The following is a 22,824-nucleotide window of genomic DNA, read 5'->3' on the forward strand; positions in this document are numbered from 1 at the left end:
TCATTGAAACCCCCAACTACTTTCTTTTACTTTCCCGATTGTACGCACAAAAACTAAAAAATCTCAACTGCTGTCATTTTTTTTTTTTTTTTTAGTGAAGGAGTCATCCTCAAGGTAACTTTCCAGGCTCCGCCCTCAATAGTCCCTCCTCGATCCTCATCCTATGAGGAGAAATGTTTAGTTATAAACTACAACACGTGCATTCATAAAGCAACAGATTCTCTATGCACTTAGATACAGAAACAGAAGTAGTCTATGCTGGCTAAGAAAACAGGATGACAGAGAAAAAGAAAGGTAAGAAGATGAAATAGGCAAATGGTACCTTTTAAGCAATATCTCTTAATTAAAAAGAACATGTCAAGTTTAAAGAGAATTATGTTGGTATATAAAAATATAACTTAGCAAGTTGTAAATTAATAAGTTATTTTTGTTTGTTTTAAGAAAGTTGACCAACCAATGAATTTACAGTAATGCACACCATTACATCGTCAATTAAATATTTAGATACAATTTTGTATGTGTTAATAATTTGCAATTATGATTCACCGCGCAACGTTGGAGAGTCCGAGCTTGATTATGTCTGTGATGTGATGCACAAAGAAACTTAGCCTGTGTCCCAATGTGCATACTATATCCATCCTAAATTTTATGTGATATTTAGTAATTTTCAATACTGATTAGGCCAGATAGGGTGGATAGTATGCATATTGGGACGCAGGCTAAGTTTCTTTGTGCATCACATCACAGACATAATCAAGCTCGGACTCTCCAACGTTGCGCGGTGAATCATAATTGCAAATTATTAACACATACAAAATTGTATCTAAATATTTAATTGACGATGTAATGGTGTGCATTACTGTAAATTCATTGCAGGGATAGTGATTTTGTTAGTGAGCAGAGGCCTCTGGATAAAAAGCGAGTGAGTTGGACAGTAGTATGGCTACGTTCCATGAATCGGTTCGTTCGAACAGTCCGTTTCAAAGAATCAGTTCAATTTATATAATTAAACATACATTTATTACATTAAGTTTTATTAATAAGTGTGTTGATTGTAATTTAATGTATCCTACTTCAGGTTGTTGCAGACATGTCAATTAGAACCTGAATGGAATTTACATTTACATTAAAATAAAATTAATCTTTTGGTTGAGAATCATACCAAGTCTGTTTCATATGTGTGTGTATATAACTGTCACGTCGTAAATATATTAAATAACTGTTGTTAGTTCATTTTTAGTTCAATGAGGATTGACTCGAGAGGCGCTCAGATCAGTTCGATTCCCGAGTCGTTTGAATCAAAAGAATGATTCGCGAATCAAACGTACTGGAAAGTCCCGTGTTAACGAAAGTTGCAAAAGAGACATGACATGAATCAAATCAGGGAGAGTCACACCCCTTAGACGAATCTCTAACGCCAGGCTTGTCTTATTTCTCCTCTAGAGAAAGTCGAGTGCGTGTGTCACACGCGGTGGAGCCTGAAAGCGATTTCTTTCCACTCAGACGTGAAGGGTCGTCTGATAACGCTGAGTGACGGCGGGCGTCGGGTTTCCAGGGACGAGTCGTCCTTCTGCCACGGGCTGACTTTCAGCGGGCGACCGGTGAAGACCCAGGAGAAGCTGCGCCTGCGGGTCGAGCGCTGCGGCAGAGACTGGCACGGAGCGCTGCGGCTCGGATTCACTCATGTTTCACCCGAGAAGACGACTTTACCCCCTCTGGCCATCCCAGACCTGACCAACTCTCCGCTGTACGCCGCAGTGATAGTCCCCGAGCACATCTGTCGCTCTGGCTCAGAGATTGAGTTCATGTTGAAGAAGAATGGCCGTCTGAGGATACGAAGCTCTGATGGCACACACACGGAGCAGACCACCCTGAACCCCGAGTGGCCCGTCTGGGCGATGATTGACCTCTACGGGCAGACCACGGCAGTCACGATGCTTGGTGAGGCGTCTGTCTGTCATATTGTGCTCTTAGTGGATTAAAGGCATAGTTCACCCAAAATGAAAATTGTATAATCATTTACCCACCCTCAAGCTGTTCCAAACTATGAGTTTCTTTCTTACACAAAAGAAGATATTTTGAAGAATGTGGGCTGCAGCAGTTGACGGTACCCATTGACTTCCAATGCATGGGTATTGTTTCATCGGTACAGGTGTGAAACAACTTGAGGGCAAGTAAATGGTGACAGAATTGTCATTTTTGGATGAACACACACACACACAAACACAAAGTATATATTTTTATTTTTGTGGCATGTGTTTAAAGTATGATATTATATCAAATCATGCTATATTTTTCTGTAGGAGAAAGAGCCCAGGGGTTTTCAAACTTTTTGCCACCAATATGATGCCCTAAAGTGAAGCCCCTTTCCTAAAATATAAATGCATAATATTCACGAAAAACCCATTTATGCAGTGTGCAAAAAATATTATCAAAACAGCAAATTAATTTAGGATTCATTCAAATTAATTAAGGATGCTTGCTAAATAAAAAATGGTTTTCTATAGTCATTGTAAAGAAAATTGAAAAAATGTTATCTAGAAAACTGTACTTTTTATTGAATTGTCATAATATTTGAGATTAACATAGAGTAGAATAAAATAATCTAAATTAATCTCATGATTTCTGACCAGTCTTTAGAAAGCATAATAATAATAATAATAGTACAGAATTAGTTCATAAAATTAAAGATAGAATTATTAGTAGTAATATTTATTATAATAAATACTATTTATATATATATATATATATATATAAATAATATTTATGTTAATTATTAACAGATAATAATAAGATACAAATATAATATTGTGAATGTAAAATAAATAAATCCTGTACAACAAACAAATTCATTAGTATCATAAAAGTACCTGTTAACTTAGCTCTAAAAATACATTTAGTAAAATCTTATTTTTTCTCTAAGAGATTTCATGGATCCTTTGCGTCTCCAAGTTTGAAAACCCCTGAATTAAAGCTACACTCAAGCATCATCATAAAGAAAAGCTTGTTTTTTTGAGTTGTCTTTGCCTAACAGTAGATGTGCTCTGTGTATACAGGTTCCAAAATGAAGCGCTGGATCTTCACCAGTCGGTCCTGTCCTGCTCTCACACACATCAAACACACCGGAGATAAAGAAACACAGGAGAAAAAGAAACAAATGAGCATGCTGGAACAGAGAAACCTGAGAAACCATCACCTTGACAACACAGGTGAGAATCAGACAAGAGCAAGGCAGCTCTGTTATGGTCTAGTACACATAATTTCATCACCTAAACTCTTCTCTTTTCTTGCTTTAGATCATGAAGCTCCAGACTGTGAGGAGTGTGTGGTGTGTTACAGTGATGTGGCAAACTATTGTCTGAGCTGCGGTCATAAATGTGTGTGTACTTCATGCGCCATGAGGGTTCACACGATGTTTGGGACCTGTCCTCTGTGTCGTCAGCCCTTGGGTTCCTTCCATCCATATGACCACTAGCTTTCTTCACAGTTCAAGCAGTGGCCAGTTTGTTGAATGTATTTTGAGTTATGTGCTGCTGTAATGTACAAATCTGTCACTGCACTGTGCATATGTAATAAAAAAAACAACTTAAGTCATTTTGGATAAATTCACTGAATTTAAATGAATATTTATCATTTTGATTATATATGTTTATATGTATATTTATACATATGCTGAGATGTTCTAAATCTATAATGTAAAGAATATGATGTAAATATGTATATGTATGTAAATGTATTTTTGTTTGTTTAGTTTTGTATTAAATACATTTTATGTAAGTTTTTTTGTTGGTCCTGCACTACTGCACATATCCGCCAGGTGTCAGTATTTTATAGGAAAACAAAAACTTTAAAGGAAAGTGTTTAATTCCACATAATTGATAGTTATTCTTATCCAAATTGTTTTATGACATGCATGTTCAGTGTTCATCAATATGAATATTGCTGCAGAGAAAGTCTAAATTTAAACATGAGTGAGCTTTTTCCTTTAAAATAGTTAGTTGAACAGTCAGGAAGGGTGGAGAAGAGGAATCACGGATTTGGGTGCGAGAAATGCAGTGTGCACTTATAAGAGAGAGTGCTATATTTGGTTTAGTTTGTTAGTTTCTGGCATTTTCATGTTGAAATACCACAGATTACTTATAATTTTAGGGAATATTCAGAAATACAGGGAAAAATGATCTCAGGATGATGCTTATTTTGATAGTATCTTTTTGAAATGGTAGGCCCTAATAGTCAAAATAAGACCGGGGCTAGTTGTCACTAAAAGAGTTTTGAGTTAAAAGTCTAAAGTCATTCATTTGAATTACACAAAACTAATAATCTGTGATGCATATCTGTCAGTTTTAAATGCACAAAACCAGGTTTATATGCATATATACACACACAAACATACACACAATCTAGGCCTGTTTGTTAACTAAATGATGTGAAATACTGATTTATCATAGTTCCGTTTAAACCCCAGAAACTAAGTTACAAGGGTGGGAAAATCATAACAATAGGGGAGGAGAGAGGCGGAGTAAGTGGGACATGACCTTTGGTTGCTGATCACGTTGGCTGACTGTTAAATATTTATTTTGGATGGCAGAACAGAGTCTGAGGAAGGCGAAAAGAAGTGAGGGAGGGTTTACAAAGCCACCGAGTCAAAGCAGAGAGCCTCAGTACAGAGAGAGGGACAGAGAATGACACACATAGTGAGCTGAAGATTGATGCTCAGTTTGATGAAGAAAACAAACATCCTCTTCAACAGCAGATGTGCAGCACGGTAAGTGTCCTTGGGTCACTATAAAACACTAGTACTTCTGTATGGTCTGTATATCTTAATGTACACTACCATTCACAGGTTTAGACTCACAATGGCATGTTTGTTTACAGAGCTGGGTAGATTACTTACAAATTGTAATCCATTACTAATTCCATATTACATGATAAAAATTGTAGTCAGTAACGTAATCTGTTACATTACACAATTTATGAAATGTAATCAGATTACTTTTAGATTACCTTTGATTTAACTTGTTTATCACATAGCATTATCTTGTACCATAATGATGTAAAAAATGCAAAGAGTAAAAAATTCATTGTAATTTACAACATGAAGTGCATTAAACATTATATTACATTAAGGTATCCCAAACTAGGATTTGTAAAGGAACTGCAGGGGGGTTATGAGTTTAATGAAAATCTGACAATTGAATCATACAAATTTTTTATGAAAATCAATAATTTTAAAGCAAACTGATTCCCCCTGATTCCTAAACCCACCCATATCCACCCCTAAATCTGCCATCTCCACCCCCTAGATGTGGATCCAACACCGCTTCCTGGATCTTTGTTCTGCAGTGAGGGGCTACTGAAATTAATGGCCCAATGAATATTGTTTCTTATGCTCAAATAGCGTTTAAAAAGCGTATTTTTCAGGCTAGACCAGCCAATGTGCATGTGGAGTCATAATGTGCTTATACTGCACATGTGCATTGGCTGGTCCTGTCAGGTTTCTATGGGAAATTTGGCTCTTTCATTTAGAAGGTGGGACTATTCCTCCATATTGCGCATTGCAGTTTCTTGTGATGAAATCCGAGAGCTTTCTGAGCCTCCATAGACAGCAATGTAACTGACACCTTCAAGGCCCAGAAAGTAAGTACATCGTTAAAATAGTCCATGTGTGGTTCAACCTTAATTTTATGAAGTTATGAGAATACATTTTGTGCGCAAAGAAAACAAAAATAATGACTTTATTTAACAATTTGTTCTCTTCCGTGTCAGTCTTTGCCGCATGTTTACAAGAGTCCAACAAAGCATGCATGCGATGCTGCTGATGCAGGAGACAGAGTTCTGACGTAGAACCCAGATGCGCTGCGATTTGTATACAAGCAGAGGAAGACTCACGCATGCATTGTGGTTCTCATGTGAACATGCATCACAGACTGACACGGAAGAGAAGAATTTGTTAAATAATGTTATTATTTTTGTTTTCTTTGCACACAAATGTATTCTCACAGCTTCATTAAACTAAGTTTGAACCACTGATGTCACATCTGGGCTTTGAACGTGTCAGCTCCGGAGGGTCAGAAAGCTCTCGGATTTCATCACAAATATCGTAATTTGTGTTCTAAAGATGAACGAAGGTCTTATGGGTTTGGAACGACATGAGGATGAGTAATTAATGACAGAATTTTCATTTTTGGGTGAACCAACCCTTTAAATAAAGGACTATTGAGACTATTTGAGAGGACAGCCATTTGTAGAGGTCTCTGAAACCATAGTGGACATTATTGAGTGCACTCAATCCCATAATGACCCACAATAACGAGTGTACAACCGATGTACACTCAACGGCTAGAGAATACACAAAATGCACTATGAGGGTCGTGCTGACTGAATTCTTGCCTGAAGATGGCGCTTGCAGCTGAAGCATTCATCAATCCCTTTTCCAAACTGCTGCTAGCCTACAGCATAATATCATACAGGTATAGGTTTCTTTTTAATTGATTGTTAAATAGTTTAATGCAGGTTTACATGCTTGTTTCCATGACAGATAAATCAAGATAAATCTTTTCATTTCTACTGGATTTGAAAGCTTGCTATGCTTTCTAATGATTATTAAACAGCAAGCTTATTTTAAACATTTCACTGAAAAAATCTGACTCGTTCTTTAATCACACATCTCCACTTTAAGGAAAACAGGCGGAAGTCAAGACTTTTTCTTTTTACAACCTTAGACAGTAATTTGAAATGTGCTTTTTAGGTTGATTTCGAGTGCCTTATTTTAGCTGGTCAGCCCAGTAGTTTAAGTATCCTCTAATTTAATGGACATCAGCGGCCTCTAAACATCATTGCCTGTGGAAATAGCATGTTGTGTGGCTGGACTAGAAGGACATAGTGATGTTATTTGATTGACATCTCATGCTCCAGCAGAGGCCACATCTCCAATTCACCTTAAGGAAGCCCTGAGGTTGCAATCCTATTCGGTTGAATGCCAAGTAGAGCAGGCATGAAGAAATGAGATGAGATGTCAGAGAGGCATAAAGAGAGTATGAACTGATGTATTCACAGATCAAACAGGCCGTCTGTGTGTGCGGGAAGGGAAATGCACTCATTTGTTCTTTTGATTTGAACACACAAGTGGGTGTTTCTCCTCAGCCTGCATGGGACTGTCTATTATTTCCAGCTGTGCATGTGTGTGTGTGTGTGTGAGTGGGATGGAAACTATTACAGAGCTTTGGACTCGTTAGGCACAGAGTTTCATGTATGATCCTGGCTTGCCCAGAATGGTGTATTACACACACACAGACACACGGACAAAGGCTGAGTCACAGAATCACAGTAAATTGCAAACGCCCTCCCAGCAGAAACAGAACGGGCTGTAATCCGTTCCCTCGCTCTGTGGCTTTCTGTGCAGCTCATTCCAGGGAAACGTCTCCTCACGGTAAATACCCGTCTTGCAGTTCTCCTCAAACTTCGTGTCTCTGTTTTACTCAACTGTATGCTTCTGTTCTTCACTGCTGGTCTGTTTCATGTTGGTTTTTAAATGTGATTTTGAATGTGAAACATCACCTTTGCTATCTTGGAGATGCATGCTGGGGCTCAGACAGTGAGGATTTACTTGTTTACTTTCAGGGTGTGAAATGTCAAATGCAGGTACGCTTATTAATGTATACAACATCTTAGATTAATGCTAAAGTGGACTAAAAACAGATCCAGGTTTGCTTTCAGTGACAGTGTGAATGCAAAGAGAACGTCCGGTGCTCTTACAGCTGTCATGTTATCATTTGTTGTCAAAGGCAGGGTATGTTGTGAAATGTTGCACCGATAGTAGCTGCTGAGCCTGATCTGCTAGATTCCTGTCAAACAGTGTTTCCCATGTGGCTGGTTGACAACAGTCATTTATTCATAGATGCAATCAGCCAGTAGTAGGGGAAACAAATTTATCCATTTATTTGAAGAAAGGTAAAAATAAATGTTCAGTATTTATTTATTTACTGACTTTTTTGTACTTCACAGTGGAACTAGTGTTAGAAATTAAAATTATTAAACCATAAATCATATTCATAAATTGAAATAAAGCTAAAAAAAATATATATATATTAGATAAAAAAAATGAAATAAAGTTACTAAAATTAATAAAAAAAGGAACTGGAAAATGTACTAGTAAATTTCTGCCAGGACGTTATCTGTTAACATTTCCATTAACTCTCCAAAAACACAATGAAGTGCAAAATTCAAAATATTGGTGAAACACATGTTAAAAAAATCAATATGGAAAAATTCTTCATTTCATACAGTACATTGTGCCCTATTTTTATGGATTATTTTTAGAGTGTAAATAGATTTGCAAAAATAAAAACCACATAAAAAATTTTAATATTGAATATTCACATTACATTAAAAGGAAAACTAAAAACACAAGCAAAATTAAAATATTAATTAATACCATAATAGCACATAAATAATACCAATGAACACAGAACAGAACACTGCACTTTTATTTTTCCAGAGATGTCTGTGGTGTTATTTTATGAACATAACTCATCTACTGAAAATATTTATTTTTTGGGGGGGTTTATTGGAAGTGTACAAATTATTTTTCTATTTTTTTTTTTTTTTAGATTCATTTAAGGCATGTTTGCCTTTATTTAGGTGGGATAAACAGATTGGACAGAGAACGGAGTGGGGGAGAGGGTAATGGGACTGGAAAGTACCAGAGCTGGGATTTGATCTCTGGTCACAGAAACACAAGCCTGTTACATGTCATGTCAGACAACCTTTTTGATATTTCTCATTGTTTTCCGCATAGAAACGAAGGGGTAACTAGAATCAGATGCATGCGCTGTTGTTGTTTCATTGACAAGCATGGATAGATCTGAGGCTGCTTGAATCTGATGGTACAGGCTTGAGTTCTTGCTCTTGTGTTTTGTATCTTGCACATTTTATTCACAGTAGCTCATCTGTGTTCCTGTGTTCAAATGTTGAGGTCACAAACTCTGCATCCCTATAAAATACATTTTTATTGAATGTTATATTTCAGATATATAGCAGCATGGTCTGGGTCTTGTCAAGAGTAAATATTTACCATTGTGGGGAACCTAGCTTCCTCTTATGCAACACTGAGTCATGCCAGTCATGCTGTTATTCAGCAGTGGTTAGCTGTCATTCACAGTATCCCTTGAGCCGCTGGTTACATTTAGTCAGGATCGCAGCAACATGTTTAAGCTATAATTTACTGTACAATTACTTTGACAAATCATACTAGATTTCCTCTTGGTTTACAACCTTTTTTTAGCCCAAGGACCCCATTTAGTTGCTCAGAAATGCAGTAATAACAGTAATACTGTTAAACATTTTTACATTTTAAAATAGCTGTTTACTGTTTGAGTATATTTTAAAATGTAATTTATTTCCATGATGCAAAGCTGAATTTTCAGCATCATTACTCCAGCCTTCAGTGTCACATGATCCTTCAGAAATCATGCCGATTAGCTGCTCAAGAAACATTTCTTATTATTATCAATGTTGAAAACAGTTGTGCTGCTTAATATTTTTGTGGAAACAGTGATGAACAGCATTTATTGAAATATAAATCTTTTGTAACAGTCTAAATATGTTTGCTGTCTCTTTTGACCAATTTATTGGACCCTTTCTAAATAAAAGTATTTTGAATGGTGGTGTATGATGGTTAACATTGCTAAGCCATTCATATAATAATTATTGATTATAATAATTATTATTATTAAAATAATAAATATTGATATTACAGAGCCATAACCTTTATTGTAACCCACATTTAATTTTACTTAATACATTTAAATGTGCAAGCGACTGTGGAACATTTAGCTAAAACTTCAGTCGAAATTAATGCATGTATTTTATGCAATATTGAAAATCTTTCCCCAAAATCAAAAACTGGCAACCCTCCTGCAGTAAAGACCCCCGGTTTAAAGAAACCTGTACATGTTATATGCTATCTCACTCTATATTTGTTTTTTCTGTATCTTTAGAACAGAACTGAACCTTGTCCTAATAGAATAAAAAGAGAAAGATAGAAATAATAAAGAGAATGGCATAATGTTTGATGAGGTTTCTTTCAGTCCACTAATCATCTTACTGGCAGACACAGATATCTGCTCGCTGCAGGAGACCGACCATTAATAACAGAAGCGTACTTGCCTCCTCGTCTAGTTCATCACTCACTCTCGATGATTTATTTCTCTTTTCTCAGTCTCACACGCTCAGCTTTCAGAGCAGCGTAAGACCTCTGTGTGCTGCTCTCCTCTCGTCTGGTCTCACCTCATGCTTTCTCCTGTTTAAACTGTCAGATGTGAATGCATTTACTTCTCTCCTCCTCTGTTTTGCAATAGTCTGGTTACTGTTTGGCAAAAATTCCTATTTGCACACACACACACACACACACACACACACGCACTGTAAGACTATACCATTTAAGACTGGTTTGCCATACTGAGCCAAACCACTGAATTATTAAGAACGAACTGGCTCCCCAAGATCCAGTGGAAAATAGTCACTTCTGGAAAACAGCACACATGCATAAAAGAGTTCAGGTAATCTAGAATTCATTCTTTAAAATTCATACACGATGAGGCAGCTGTACTTGATAAAGTTTTATTATTGTTGTGTTGCTTTTTAATGATGGCCTAGTGGTTAAAGATCTGGATGTAAGTTCGAACCCCTCAAGAGGGATTGAAGAATAATGACTATTGTGCTCTTGAAACTTCAAGTTGCTCCAGTAAGACTATAGATCAAAGCATAAGATAGATTCATAAATCATATGTATATGTCAGCTAAAAAAACTTTTGTATTATTTCTTTTTGATCATGGCAAATTCTAGCTTGCATAAAACTCAAGTCTTGTAAATCAGATCATCAGAACTTTGTACTGTACAGTGATAGTCCACAATCACCGTCAGCACAGTTCCTGAGAAAAGTGCAGGACATAACATGTCTGAGTAGTCAATTATAAATCGATAAGGTTAACGGCTGTAAAATATTGGTCATTATCAACAAGATGATTTTATCTGTTTTTATATGATTATATTGCTATGTTCAACTTATGTGTATTCTAAAATGTTGTATGGTTTATCAGAGCTCGTTCATGTATAATAAATAATAATCAGATAATACATTTTTAATAATTGCATTTTTATTATTTTTAAGAATGATTTTTTATTTGTACGCTCATTCAGCAAGGAAGAAATTGTTTGAAAAAGTCACAATAAAGACGTAAAAATGTATCACAAAAAATTACCACCGTTTTCACAAAAATATAAAGCAGCACAACTGTTTTCAACATTGATAATAATAAGAAATGTTTCTTAGCAAATCAGCATATTAGAATCATTTCTGAAGGATCATGTGACACTGAAGACTGGAGTAATTTACAGCTTTGCATCAAAGAAATAAGTTACATTTTAATATATATTCAAATAGAAAACAGTTATTTTAAATTGTAATATTATTTCACATTCTTACTGTTTTTACTGTATTTTTGATACAGTAGCATAAGAGACTTCTTTCAAAAACATTAAAAAAATCTTACAGACCCCAAACTTTTGAACAGTAGTGAATATTACATATGAAAATACCCTAAATCATAGATTTGAAACTTTATGGTACTTTTATTTTATTTTATTTAAATTTTTCACTTACCCTAGTTTTATCGTATGTTAAAGAGTGGCTAAGTAGTCTTCAAAATTCACCTGTTGTGCTCCATAGATTATAGAAAGTTTGGGTTTGGATTATATGTGAGTAAATGATGGCAGAATTAAAATTTTTGGGTGAACTGTCTCTTTAAGAATAAACACTTCAGAGGCTTTATGAAATCTCAAGGGCCAGTGGTTGGAGACCCCTGCTCTAAATCTTACACTTTCTTGACAGATTGCAGAATAAGGCATGTTTCTCAATTCAAGACCTCCGCCTCAGTTTATTTGTCATTGATTTGCTGTTAAAGAATTTCTCAAGCCTGAAGTCACATTCTCACTGAGTCACTGCCGTCCTCCTCTGTTTGGCCATGTATGGCCAGACATGCATAAGCAGTGGGTTGTAGAAAAACAGCGGGGCGGGAGCGAAGGGAGAACAGTGAAATGAGAGGAGGACCATCAGGAGGTGGATGTGGTTTAGTCTTTGAATTCACTAGTCTTTAACCCCGTGCTGTGAAATATCACCTTATGGCCACAAAAGGCTGACTGCCTATTCAGACGCTCTTTAGTGAAGGCAGCCAAAAGTGAGTCGGGCCTCTGCACACAGTCTGTACTTCACCATAGAAACCCTTGTCAACCAGGAAGTCCTGTAGTGGTGGAGCGAGAGAGAGAGTGAGAGTGAGAGTGCATGTGTGTGTCAGTATGTGAGAGGGACTTAACAGAGGTGAAGCAGACAGGAGCATAAAACAGTGAGAAAGAGAAAGAACTGACCGGGAAAGCTGACAGAGAGAGAGAGATAAGAAAAGTACACAAAGAGCAGGTTGAACCTGAAAGGTTATTTCATACAAAGCAGACCAAGCAGTATTTTAGGAATTGTGTGTGTTGTCCTGGGAAATCTGTGCGTGGCTGCTGTCACACACTTACACACCCACACAAACCGGTGAGTTGATTTTTCTTCCATCTGACAGCCTGTTAGTGTGAGTTTAACTGTAAAACAGTCAAATGATCACGTACAGCGACTCATTTATTCATGCAGTTATTCTGTTTGGCAGGGCTGTGTTAAAGCAGTATCCCTCAATACGTCTGAAGTTGATTCTTAAGTCTCTTTGAAGGATTAAGGGTCTTTGGTGGGATTTGGGAAGTTTTGGAAGCAGCGAGAAAGAGCATAAATGCTGAAGAAAAGCCCAAATCTGGAGTCACATATGGTGTTCTGCTTTCATATCTCTATGTGTGTTTAAAAAACTTTGCTTTTGAGTAGTTGGACTTGATTCAGACAGTTAGTTGTTGTATTGCCTGTACTGAATTTTCCTGTTTAGAGTGGTGTTATTTGTTTGACGTTTAATGAGTGTAGTCTGACCTCAAATTCATTTGGTTCATGTACAGAGGGTGTTACTTTATGATTTAAGATCCACAGGACAAAACTAAATATTTCAACTAATGATTTAATGTTTTAATTGTACATTTTAGATGTACAAGATAAAAAAAAGGGGTTTATGTAATTACATTCATGATTTAAACAAGTTGTCATTAATTTTTAAGGCATTTTAAGTGATGTTGACTATAGGGATGCATCAATAAGACTGGCTGAAAGCGCTAAAAGATGTGCTTATAAATTATATACTATACTATTTTGTTTAAATGAATCAAAAATAAAGTATACAATATCACATTCTTATATGTACAGTTTAAAAACTGGATTGCCATTCTGAGATCTGGTCAAAATTACATTTCTGTGATGAGAGTTTAGCATTATGTACATGACAATGTTAATGTGTTTGGTCTTGGCGGAATAGATATGAGCAAGTACTGAGAGTTGCTACTGCCAATAAATCCACAACGTGCTGCTGTGAGCATGTAAGAAAAACTGCTGCTGCACATATACAGTGCCCTCAAGACATTTACAAATATGATTAAAAGATGAATATAAGACAAAACTACAGAATGTCACATTTTATTATTGGGTGATTCAACAAATATATGTTTTACCAGCTAAGAAGTTCAGCACTTTTAGAGTTCATCCCTCTATCTGATGTGAGCATAAGTATTGGAACAGTTGCCTCACAGGTCTTTCTAAGTGATCAGCTGTCAGCTGTTGCATTAATTCTTCAAATATTAAAAGCAGGGAATGTGTCGTATCAGTTATATCCATTACTTCTGTATTCTGAATCTTGCATTTGATGATGACACACACAAACCAGAATGAAGACGAGGGAGCTGACTTTGAGCGAAAAGCAAGCAATTTGGATGCTAAAAGAAAAGAGGAAGTCAATTAGAGCTCTAGCAAAAACAAAGGGCATGGAGAAATCAAGAGTTTGGAAACCAACAACAGTAGTTGATGAAAATCAAATCATAAAAGCTGTGAAAATTAATCCTAAAAGATGTGTCTGTAAAATCACCAACAACTTCTAGAAAGCTGGGGTGATGCTCTGACAATTTACTGTCCTCAGGAGACTTTGACACAGAATTACAGATGCTACACAGCAAGATGCAAACCTCTGACCAGCACCAAAAATAGAAAGGTAAGATTAGAGTTTGCAAAAAAGCACAAAGGTGAGCCAGAAGAGTTTTAGAACTGTGTTTATGGACCGATGAGACAAAGATGAACCTTTATCTAAGTGATGGGAAAGCAAAAATGTGGAGAAAACAAGGGAACTGCAATGATCCCAAGCATACAGCCTCATCTGTAAAGCATGGTGGAGGTGGTGTCATGGCATGGGCATGCATGGCTGCCTCTGGAACAGGCCCTCTCAACTTTACTGATGACTTAATGTATGATGACAGTAGCAGAATGAGTTTGGAAGGGTACAAAACCATCTTGCCTACGAATATTCAAGAAAATGCCACCAGATTCATTGCGAAGTGCTTCATATTGCATCAGGATAATGACCCAAAACACCCTGCCAGTTCAGTCAAAGAATTTATAAGGGCAAAAAAAAAAGGAAAGTCTTAGATTGCCTAAGTCAATCTCCAGATTTAAATCCGATTGAACATGAATTTCACCAGCTGGAGAGGAGAGTAAAGACAGAAACTCCCCAAAACAAGCAACAATTGGAATTGGCTGCATTAAAGGCTGGGAAAAGCATTTCAAAGGATGAGACCAAGAGTCTGGTGATGTCTATGGGTCACAGACTCACTGCTGTGATTGTGCGCAAGGGATCTGCAACTAAATAATAGCTTTTAATCTTTTATATCTGCCTTATGTTCAACTGTCCCAATACTTATGCTCACATCAATGAGTGGGATGAACTCTAAAAGTGCTGTTCTTTTTATTTGGTAAAACATGTATTTGTTGACACGGCTAATAATAAAATGTGACATTCTGTAGTTTTGTCTCATATTCACCTTTTAATCATATTTGCAGATGTCTTGACTCCACAGCCAACAGAGCAATTTTGTCTTTACTGTTCCAATACTTTTGGAGGGGACTGTATATGAAAAAACCCTATATATATAAAACATACATGAAATCATCCCATAACAGATCTATACAGGTGGAGCTGGGGAATGCGGAGGGTTTCTGAAGCACGCTGCAACTGCTAGCAGAGTATTTGAATGTTGAGCTGCAAGCTCATTGGCTGTTGATACGAAAAGAAACCAATCAGCTGCACCATGTGAATAATTATGTCACATTGAGTTAGAACTGGACTGCGCCATCTAGAGTTTCATGACAGAACTTTGTATTTAACAGTGGTTTTAAATAATTAGTGTTTTAAAAATTACCCTTAGAATGGCATGAAATAGAAATTCACTATTTTCTAAATGCATCTTATTGTGAAAGGTTAATCTGTACAGGTTTTATTTTTTATTAAATCATTTTAAACCAAAATAGCATAACTGGATCTGGATAAACTGCCCCTTTTCTTACAATCGACGGAATCGTGGATCCCCTTATATGGAAGTTGCTATTTTGTGCCACCACGTTTCTACAGTAGCCATAAATGGACAAACTGCTCTACAGAGCGCTTTTTGTCACTGTGTTGTTCTCGTTAATGTTACAATGATGAACAAGTACAAATAATATTCACAATAACATATCAGTTTACTGAATATTTAAATAAATATAATTCTTTAATTTACCTTTGTAAAGAAACGTCATTGCTTGGCTGTCCACTCTCTCCGCTGTCTCAGATGAACATGAAAAATTAAATATGCAATATCGGCCGATACCGATAAATTAAAAGAATCTTACATAATTGACTTATTGTGGTTCCAATATACTTTGTAACCCTTAGAATATGCAGTATGATATGATATCGAGATCTCAAGCTAATATAAAGACTGTAATAAATATGTATGATATGATAAGAGGTCAAATTGCTCACGTATTCCCATGGTTAGATGTTTTCCCATAGTGCTCCTCTAGTCAATGACTGACAGCTTAAATCTCATTGAATATGACCTACATTTTTACATGTCTGTCTGGGTGTTTCCCACGTTGTAAGGCAAATGAGAGCAGACTTCAGTGTCAGCTCCAATAGTCTGTGTTCCAGTGACAAAAGCATGGAGCGAGTCAGTGTGTGACAGACCAAAGGCTCTCCTGTCAGGTCCATCAGAAAGCCCTCAGCAGCACACACTGATCTCTCTAAGAATATTCTCACATGCTACGTGTGTGCATGAGTGTGTGCACGAGTGCTTTTAGTACCCATTACCTTAGCATATTATGGGCGCACTCATGGTATGGGGCATTTCCCAGCCTCTGATCTCCATATACATAAGTTATTTTCTTTACGGAGAGACCTCTTGCTGATTAGAATCGTCTTCAACAGGTTCATACAGGTGTTTCATGACCTCCATGCTTTGTAGAGTGTTGTTGATTTTGGATGGTCTGTGGGGAGGAGCCCATTTTGGCTCATAGCTGTCAAATTGTTTGTGGGATCCATCCCAACTGAGTCGAGCGATGGACGACCATACATGGTGATCAGATGGACCTGCTGCTGATTAATGTGTGTATCATGTAATAACGGGAGATTGTAAACAGACGCACAGAAGAGCCTTGTATGGCGTCCGCTTGCATCCATCAAAAGGTTGAGCATAACAGACCTGTAAAAGAGTAAGCAGTGAAACAGATGAGAGGGATTTTGAAGGACTTAATGGCCTTTGCTTTGTTCTGCTGTTCTTGTTATTTTTAATTTTAAAATACTTTATTTTATTCCACCATTACGTATATGCAGAGACAACTATAAGAATTCCATTTATTGGATGATTCCCCTGAAAAGTTTAAATTATTAAATCTTTCTCACAATATCGCTTATAGTTATAGTTTATAGTTTGATGTCCAGGTGTTTGTCCTCCATCTGTGGCGTAGGCTGTCTCAGTTTGGTTCAGCAGGGACTGTTTGTTTGGACATATCTGTGTCATCTAAACATTGCTGTTTGAGCATCCAACCAGGGGTGCATTTCTCAAAAGCAACTATGTTTGTTCCGTCGTTACCAATAGAGTTCAAAGGAACTTGTGACCTAACAGTGCTTTTGGGAAATGCACCCCAGCCGGGCACAGCAACAGCTTGAACAGTGGAGTGAGTTTTGGGTGGGGATACCTGTTTGTTCAACCAATGGCAGAAGGGGGAATTGTTTAAAATCAGTTTGAAAACAATCATTATTTTCATAATTATGACAGAAATGATCACAGATAATTATCACAGAAATTACACTTTAAGTATTTGTCATTGTAATTTTCTTTCTGTGTCTGTGTTTTTAAAGCCCAAAGTATGCTTCAGTTTTGAAACAGCTAAATGTATAGCTTTTTAAACTATGCTTTTAATTTGATACCATGTGTGAACACATTTGGTTGATGTGGGGGATTCTGAAGGACCCGATGTTTGCTTTGTTCTGTAGTTTTTGTTATTTTTTATTTTAAAATACTTTCACTATAACATGCAGAAACAGCTACAAGAACTATATTTCTCACAATATCGCCTCAGTGTTTGATGTCCAGGTGTTTGTCCTTGTGGGTTGTCTTAGTTTGATTCAGCAGGGACTTTTTGTTTGGACGTATCTGTATTATCTAAACATTGCTGTTTGTTTGAGCATCTGACCAGCCTGGCACAGCAACAGCTCGGCCAATAAAGCGAGTTTGGGGCAGGGCTACCTATTTGCTCAACCAATGACAGAAGGGGGGAGTTTTCAGGAATCGAGTTTGAAAACAGCCATTATTTTGCAAATATTTTTTTGCACAGATACGACACTTCTCTGCTTTAATTATTTGTCATTATACATTTCTTTCTGCATCTCTGTGTTTCTAAAGCCCAATGTACAGATCAGGTTTCAGTTTTTCCATACATTCAGCTTGGGATGCACAATATTGTATTTTTGCCGATATCCGATATGCCGATATTGTTCAGCTCATTTTGACCGATGCCAATATATTTCCTTTTGTTTGGAAACAACACCAAGTCTCTCCTGTGCAGAAATTATAAGCAAAATATTTTAAGTTTGGTTAGTTTTCAACAAGAACTTATTTATTAGAATTAAAAAAAAATAATGAAGGTTTTTTTAACAGTACATTGAAGCTTTGAAAATACCTATAAATAAACTGTCAGTCGCTGCACCCCCCAGAAAGATGCAGCGTTAACCCTAACATTTTATATTAAGATTTAACATTTGTAGATGGTCTAAAACAAAAGAGTTGTAAAAATTCTGAAAATCTTTTAGAGCTCATGATTTGTTTAAAAAATAAAAATATAACACATTAATGAATATATAAGTATATATAAAATTATTTAATTTACAAGTGTCATGTTTGTGATTTTTTTTTCATGTACGCTATAGCTTCTGACCATTAAATTAAAACATACTCATTATTTTATGACATCAATTACTGCTTTATTTAATCAGTTATTTGTGTAGGCTATTTTACTATTAATTTAATTAAATGTTTTAATTCTAAATGTTATTTATGTAGGCTAAATTAATTAGAAGTAGGCTAACAGCGCCCCCTACAGATTAAAACTCCTTACCGAACGGGCGTTAGGAGGCTGTCACTGCTGCCGATGCAGGTGCTATTACTGTTTACTCCATCACACACCGAATGCGTCATTCTGTACGTGTTTTCACAGATTAAATGCAGCGATCCAAAACAATCTAATCCTCATTCAGACAAAACTTTGCTTCAAGAATGAGCTACACTGCTGACGTGATCTAATCTCTAGCACACCCTGAGCACATGTGAGTTAACCCATTCAGCTTATCGGCAAGACATATCGGCATAATGTTTATGCCGATATTACATTTAAAACCATTATCGGCCGATTCTGATATCAGTCCGTTAATATTGTGCATCCCTACATTCAGCTGAATGTATATGGCCTTTCAACCTACTTTTAATTTGATAGCATGTGTGAATGCTGTTTTTAGGTGAATTTTGAAGGACTTTTCTTTTTGGATGTTTGCTTTGTTCTGTAGTTTTTTGTTATTTTTAATTTTAATATGCTCTCTCTTATTCCACTATAACATGCATCGATAACTGTAAGAACTATATTTCTCATAATATCTCATCAGAGTTTTATGTCCAGGTGTTTGTACTCCATCTGTGGTGTGGACTGTCTCAGTTTGTTTCAGCAGGGACTGCTTGTTTGGACACATGGCTGGCATAGCAACAATTCGACCAATGGAATGAGTTTGAGGCGGGGATAAGGGGGGAGTGAAGGGGGGAGTGTTCAGCAAAACCTATTTGAAAACAATAATTACAGTATTTTTGCAGTTATGTTTTCGCACAGAAATTATGCTTTTCCGTTTTAAATGTTTATTGATTTTTTTCTCTCTTTTCTGTGTTCTTTTCTGTGTTCCAAGTAAGTAGCCCAATTTTGATGCAAATACAGATGAACGCACAACCTTTCAAACTATAATTTGATAGTGTGCATGAAAACAGGCACTTGACAAAGATTCATTTTTTGTCCAGTGTCTGTGCTTTTTCTCTCCAGAAGATATGACCCATAAAATATCTTTGAACCGGTTTAAAGTTGCAGGTCTCTCTTAACCCACTTGTGGCCATCTGTTGTTTGTTGTAGTTGTTCTTTCTCATCTGTTTCTTTTTTCAACCTGAAACAACAGGCCGAGCCAGTGTTGCCACCTTGTTGTAGACAAACTAATTAGTGCAAAAAAGCTCAAGATGCACTTGTGAGCTGAGCGTACAGAGTTAGAAAAATCAGACAATTAGGACCAAAGTCTTGGCAGCTTGGCTGTGTACACTTTGACCTAAATGGTGGTGGATGTCACGCAGTGTGCCATTGTTTTACCCGAGATCTCACTGAGATCATATCGCCCAGTAAGACAAGCAAAAATTGTAAAAGACTGTAAAAATCATACAGTGTGGCCCTCGAGTAAGTGATATGATCTAGACATGATGTCAGATCTTTTGGCTCAATCTTGCCTCATACTATGCTTTGTCTATCTACTCGCTTTTATCTCTGATAAACAAAGTGGCACAAGATTCGTGTGACTCATTCAGATGTTATCAGACAATGGAGAGGATTGCTGATCAACTATGTATGAGGATTAATACAAAATATTCTATTTTGCATTTATGACATCAGTATGAAAAACACAATTCATGTGTAATTCAATAAAATTCATTGATCATTCAGAAAAAAATCGCATTTGTCTATTTACTATAGCCAAAGCTATTTTGATACTTAAGCTACATGTAAAGTGTGGATTTCATTGCATTACATATGACATATCATTCAAAATATCATCTGCAAGTGACTTTTAATCTACTGTACTGGTGTTTTCTTATATAATGAAAAGACATCGATAGATAATTAAGTATATAGTAAATATCACAATGTGAGGGAAACATTTCTCCCCAGATTTGAAACCCTGATCCCATCATTTACTGAACTTAGTGAGTGATACTGAGAAAATGCCCTTCTTACTTGGAGACGATGATAACACAGCTGCAATAGCAGCAAAATATGTATTAACCATTCACAATGTTAGATGTTAAACATGATTAACTTGAAACTGACTTACTTTATCTTTTCATTTATTTAGATGGATTTTATTTATTATTATTTTTGTTGTTGTTGTTGTTGTTGTTATATATATGTTAATGCTTTGGCAACATTGTGTTACACAGTCATGCTAATAAAGCTGAATTGAATTGAATTAATTATGTCCTAAGTGTCCGCCACTGAATATGTGCACAAAATACTAATTATGTAATGGATGTAATCTAGTGTAAACATATACACTGAATTGAGTGGAACAGGTAATTACTCATCTTGAAAGTATACTATACTGTATCTGCTGATATGTTTATATAAACTACATGATGGAATGATCATCTTCTCCAGAGCAACAAACAAACCGCCCACGCTTAGGACATTTTCCAAATGCCTTCATGAAAATGAATGAGATGCAGGATAGAGTTAATCTGATCACTCGCTGGGGAATAGTGTGCAAGTGCTCTTATTGGACTGTTGGGATTCACCAATATGGTCAAAAATGTGGTGAATTTGAGACATAGTTCTCAGCAAAGTCTTTACATGGTTTCAGTGACTCATGGTTATTCAGTGAGTCTGTTAATGATTGAATGGACACTTTTACAGGCTCCAAAGAAGTTATAAATGTCTACATATTCTGTGTGACCCCTCACTTTGGTGTCTTTTCAATAAGAACAATAAAAAAATGGTCATTATTTGTCTATAGTCACCACACCACCTGAGTTTTGAGGTGAAAATGTGATCAGAGAGAGAATATGTTTTCATGAAACTTATCTGGATCTTAAAGTCACATCAGTTGATTCATGAATCAAATCTGTAATTAGTAATTTTTGTGTGTATTACCCGCACATTTATGTAATTTAATTCATTGAAGGGTTTCTCACGCTGAAGAATGAACTTGCTATTGTTACAAAGGTCAACCGGAAAAATTTGACAAGTTCTTGTCTCTGGATTTTGACACAGGAACAATGAAATCTTGTCAGTACAGTTCTGTCTTCAGCTCAGCTATTGTAGCTATTGATAAAAGCGTAGTTAAACTCATCCACAAAAGCAGAACCGTTTAGCCTCAAAATGACCTGTGCCTCTTTTGACAATGATGTCATGATCCAAACTGCTGTCAACAAGACAAATGAATCACCATTCCATTCCTTCACTAATAATAATGCCAGTGGCTTGCATTCAACATGCTTCACTGCAAAAATAAATAAATATTTTTTTACTCAGTATTTTCCTGTAAAAAAATTCTAAACATCCTTAAAAATATTTAAAGATGACTTAAGATGCAAAATTATGTAATATGATCAGATGCAAAATTATGTAATATGATCAGGCTTTTTCAGAATTTTTATATATTTAAAAAAGAATCTACTCAAGTGCGACCTGAATCAGGTTCAGGTTTGTTTGAATTGTGGTGCACTCCTTCCTTACTGAAGTCACTGGATCTGCTGAGTAGACCAGTGGCGCGCATTCACTAATGTTTCATAGGTCACTCAATCATAAAATAGACTTGTACTTTGTAACTGGTGACGTTGCCCTATAAGAATTAGTTCAACCAGAAATGTCATCATTTACTCATCCTTGTGCTGTTCCAAACCTACAGTATGGGTTTCTTCCATTACACAAAAGGGAAATGTACTTCAACATGCAGTTACAATTAATGGAGACTGAAGTTTTTAAGTTTCCAAAAGGACTAAAAGCACCATAAATGTGGTCCATATAACTCATGAACAGCATTCCAAGTCAATCTAGGCTATCTATGTGTTATGCACTGATAATCTTGCCCTCAGTGAGCTGTTAACTTTGAAATGATCCAACTCAAAAGAATGATTTGAGCTTGTGTTGGAATCATATTCCATCAGTAAACCTTACAGTATATATAGTGCATAAGCCATATGAACTACTTTTATGGATTTCTATGGTCATTTTGGAGCTTGACAACCCCCATTCACATTCACTTTTATTATGTTGAAAAAAGACCAGGATGTTCGTTGAAAAGTCACTTTTTATATTTCACGGAAGAAAACAATCACTCGGTTTGGAACGGCAAGCGGGTGAGTAAATTATGGCATAACCTTCGTTTCTATGTGAACTATGCCTATAAAGATCCCTGTGGAAAACATGATTTCACTTTTTTAAAAGTCTTGGATTCCCACAGAGTTTGAGCATGTGGATAGTTTTCAGTGCTATTTAAAAAGAATATAAAAGAAAGGCATAATCCTGTGATTCGGCT

General features: G+C 36.3%; 2 protein-coding genes across 10 annotated transcripts in view; both read left to right on the forward strand.

The window, feature by feature from the left end:
• The first annotated feature begins 213 nt into the window (after positions 1-213).
• LOC306849288 (E3 ubiquitin-protein ligase NEURL3-like) lies at positions 214-3,781 on the forward strand. The gene is made up of 4 exons (XM_079384218.1): positions 214-294; positions 1,444-1,941; positions 3,057-3,209; positions 3,297-3,781. Exons 1-4 carry the CDS (start codon positions 276-278, stop codon positions 3,473-3,475), a joined length of 849 nt encoding a protein of 282 aa, XP_079240344.1. The 5' UTR covers positions 214-275; the 3' UTR covers positions 3,476-3,781.
• Positions 3,782-4,600: 819 nt separating this feature from the next.
• The window catches only part of LOC306849254 (vinexin-like), a 57,925-nt gene continuing 39,701 nt past the window's right edge, over positions 4,601-22,824 (forward strand). For 4 of the 9 annotated variants that reach the window (XM_079384158.1, XM_079384160.1, XM_079384157.1 and 1 more), the window contains exon 1: positions 4,661-4,765. The gene's annotated coding sequence lies outside the window, so the exon portion shown is untranslated. Of the gene's footprint in view, positions 4,766-7,350; positions 7,430-22,824 lie in introns of those variants that run through there. The other 5 variants (XM_079384153.1, XM_079384156.1, XM_079384152.1 and 2 more) reach the window with 3 other exon arrangements.

Source organism: Barbus barbus, assembly GCF_936440315.1.
Source record: "Barbus barbus genome assembly, chromosome: 29".
In the NCBI taxonomy this organism is placed as follows: domain Eukaryota; kingdom Metazoa; phylum Chordata; class Actinopteri; order Cypriniformes; family Cyprinidae; genus Barbus; species Barbus barbus.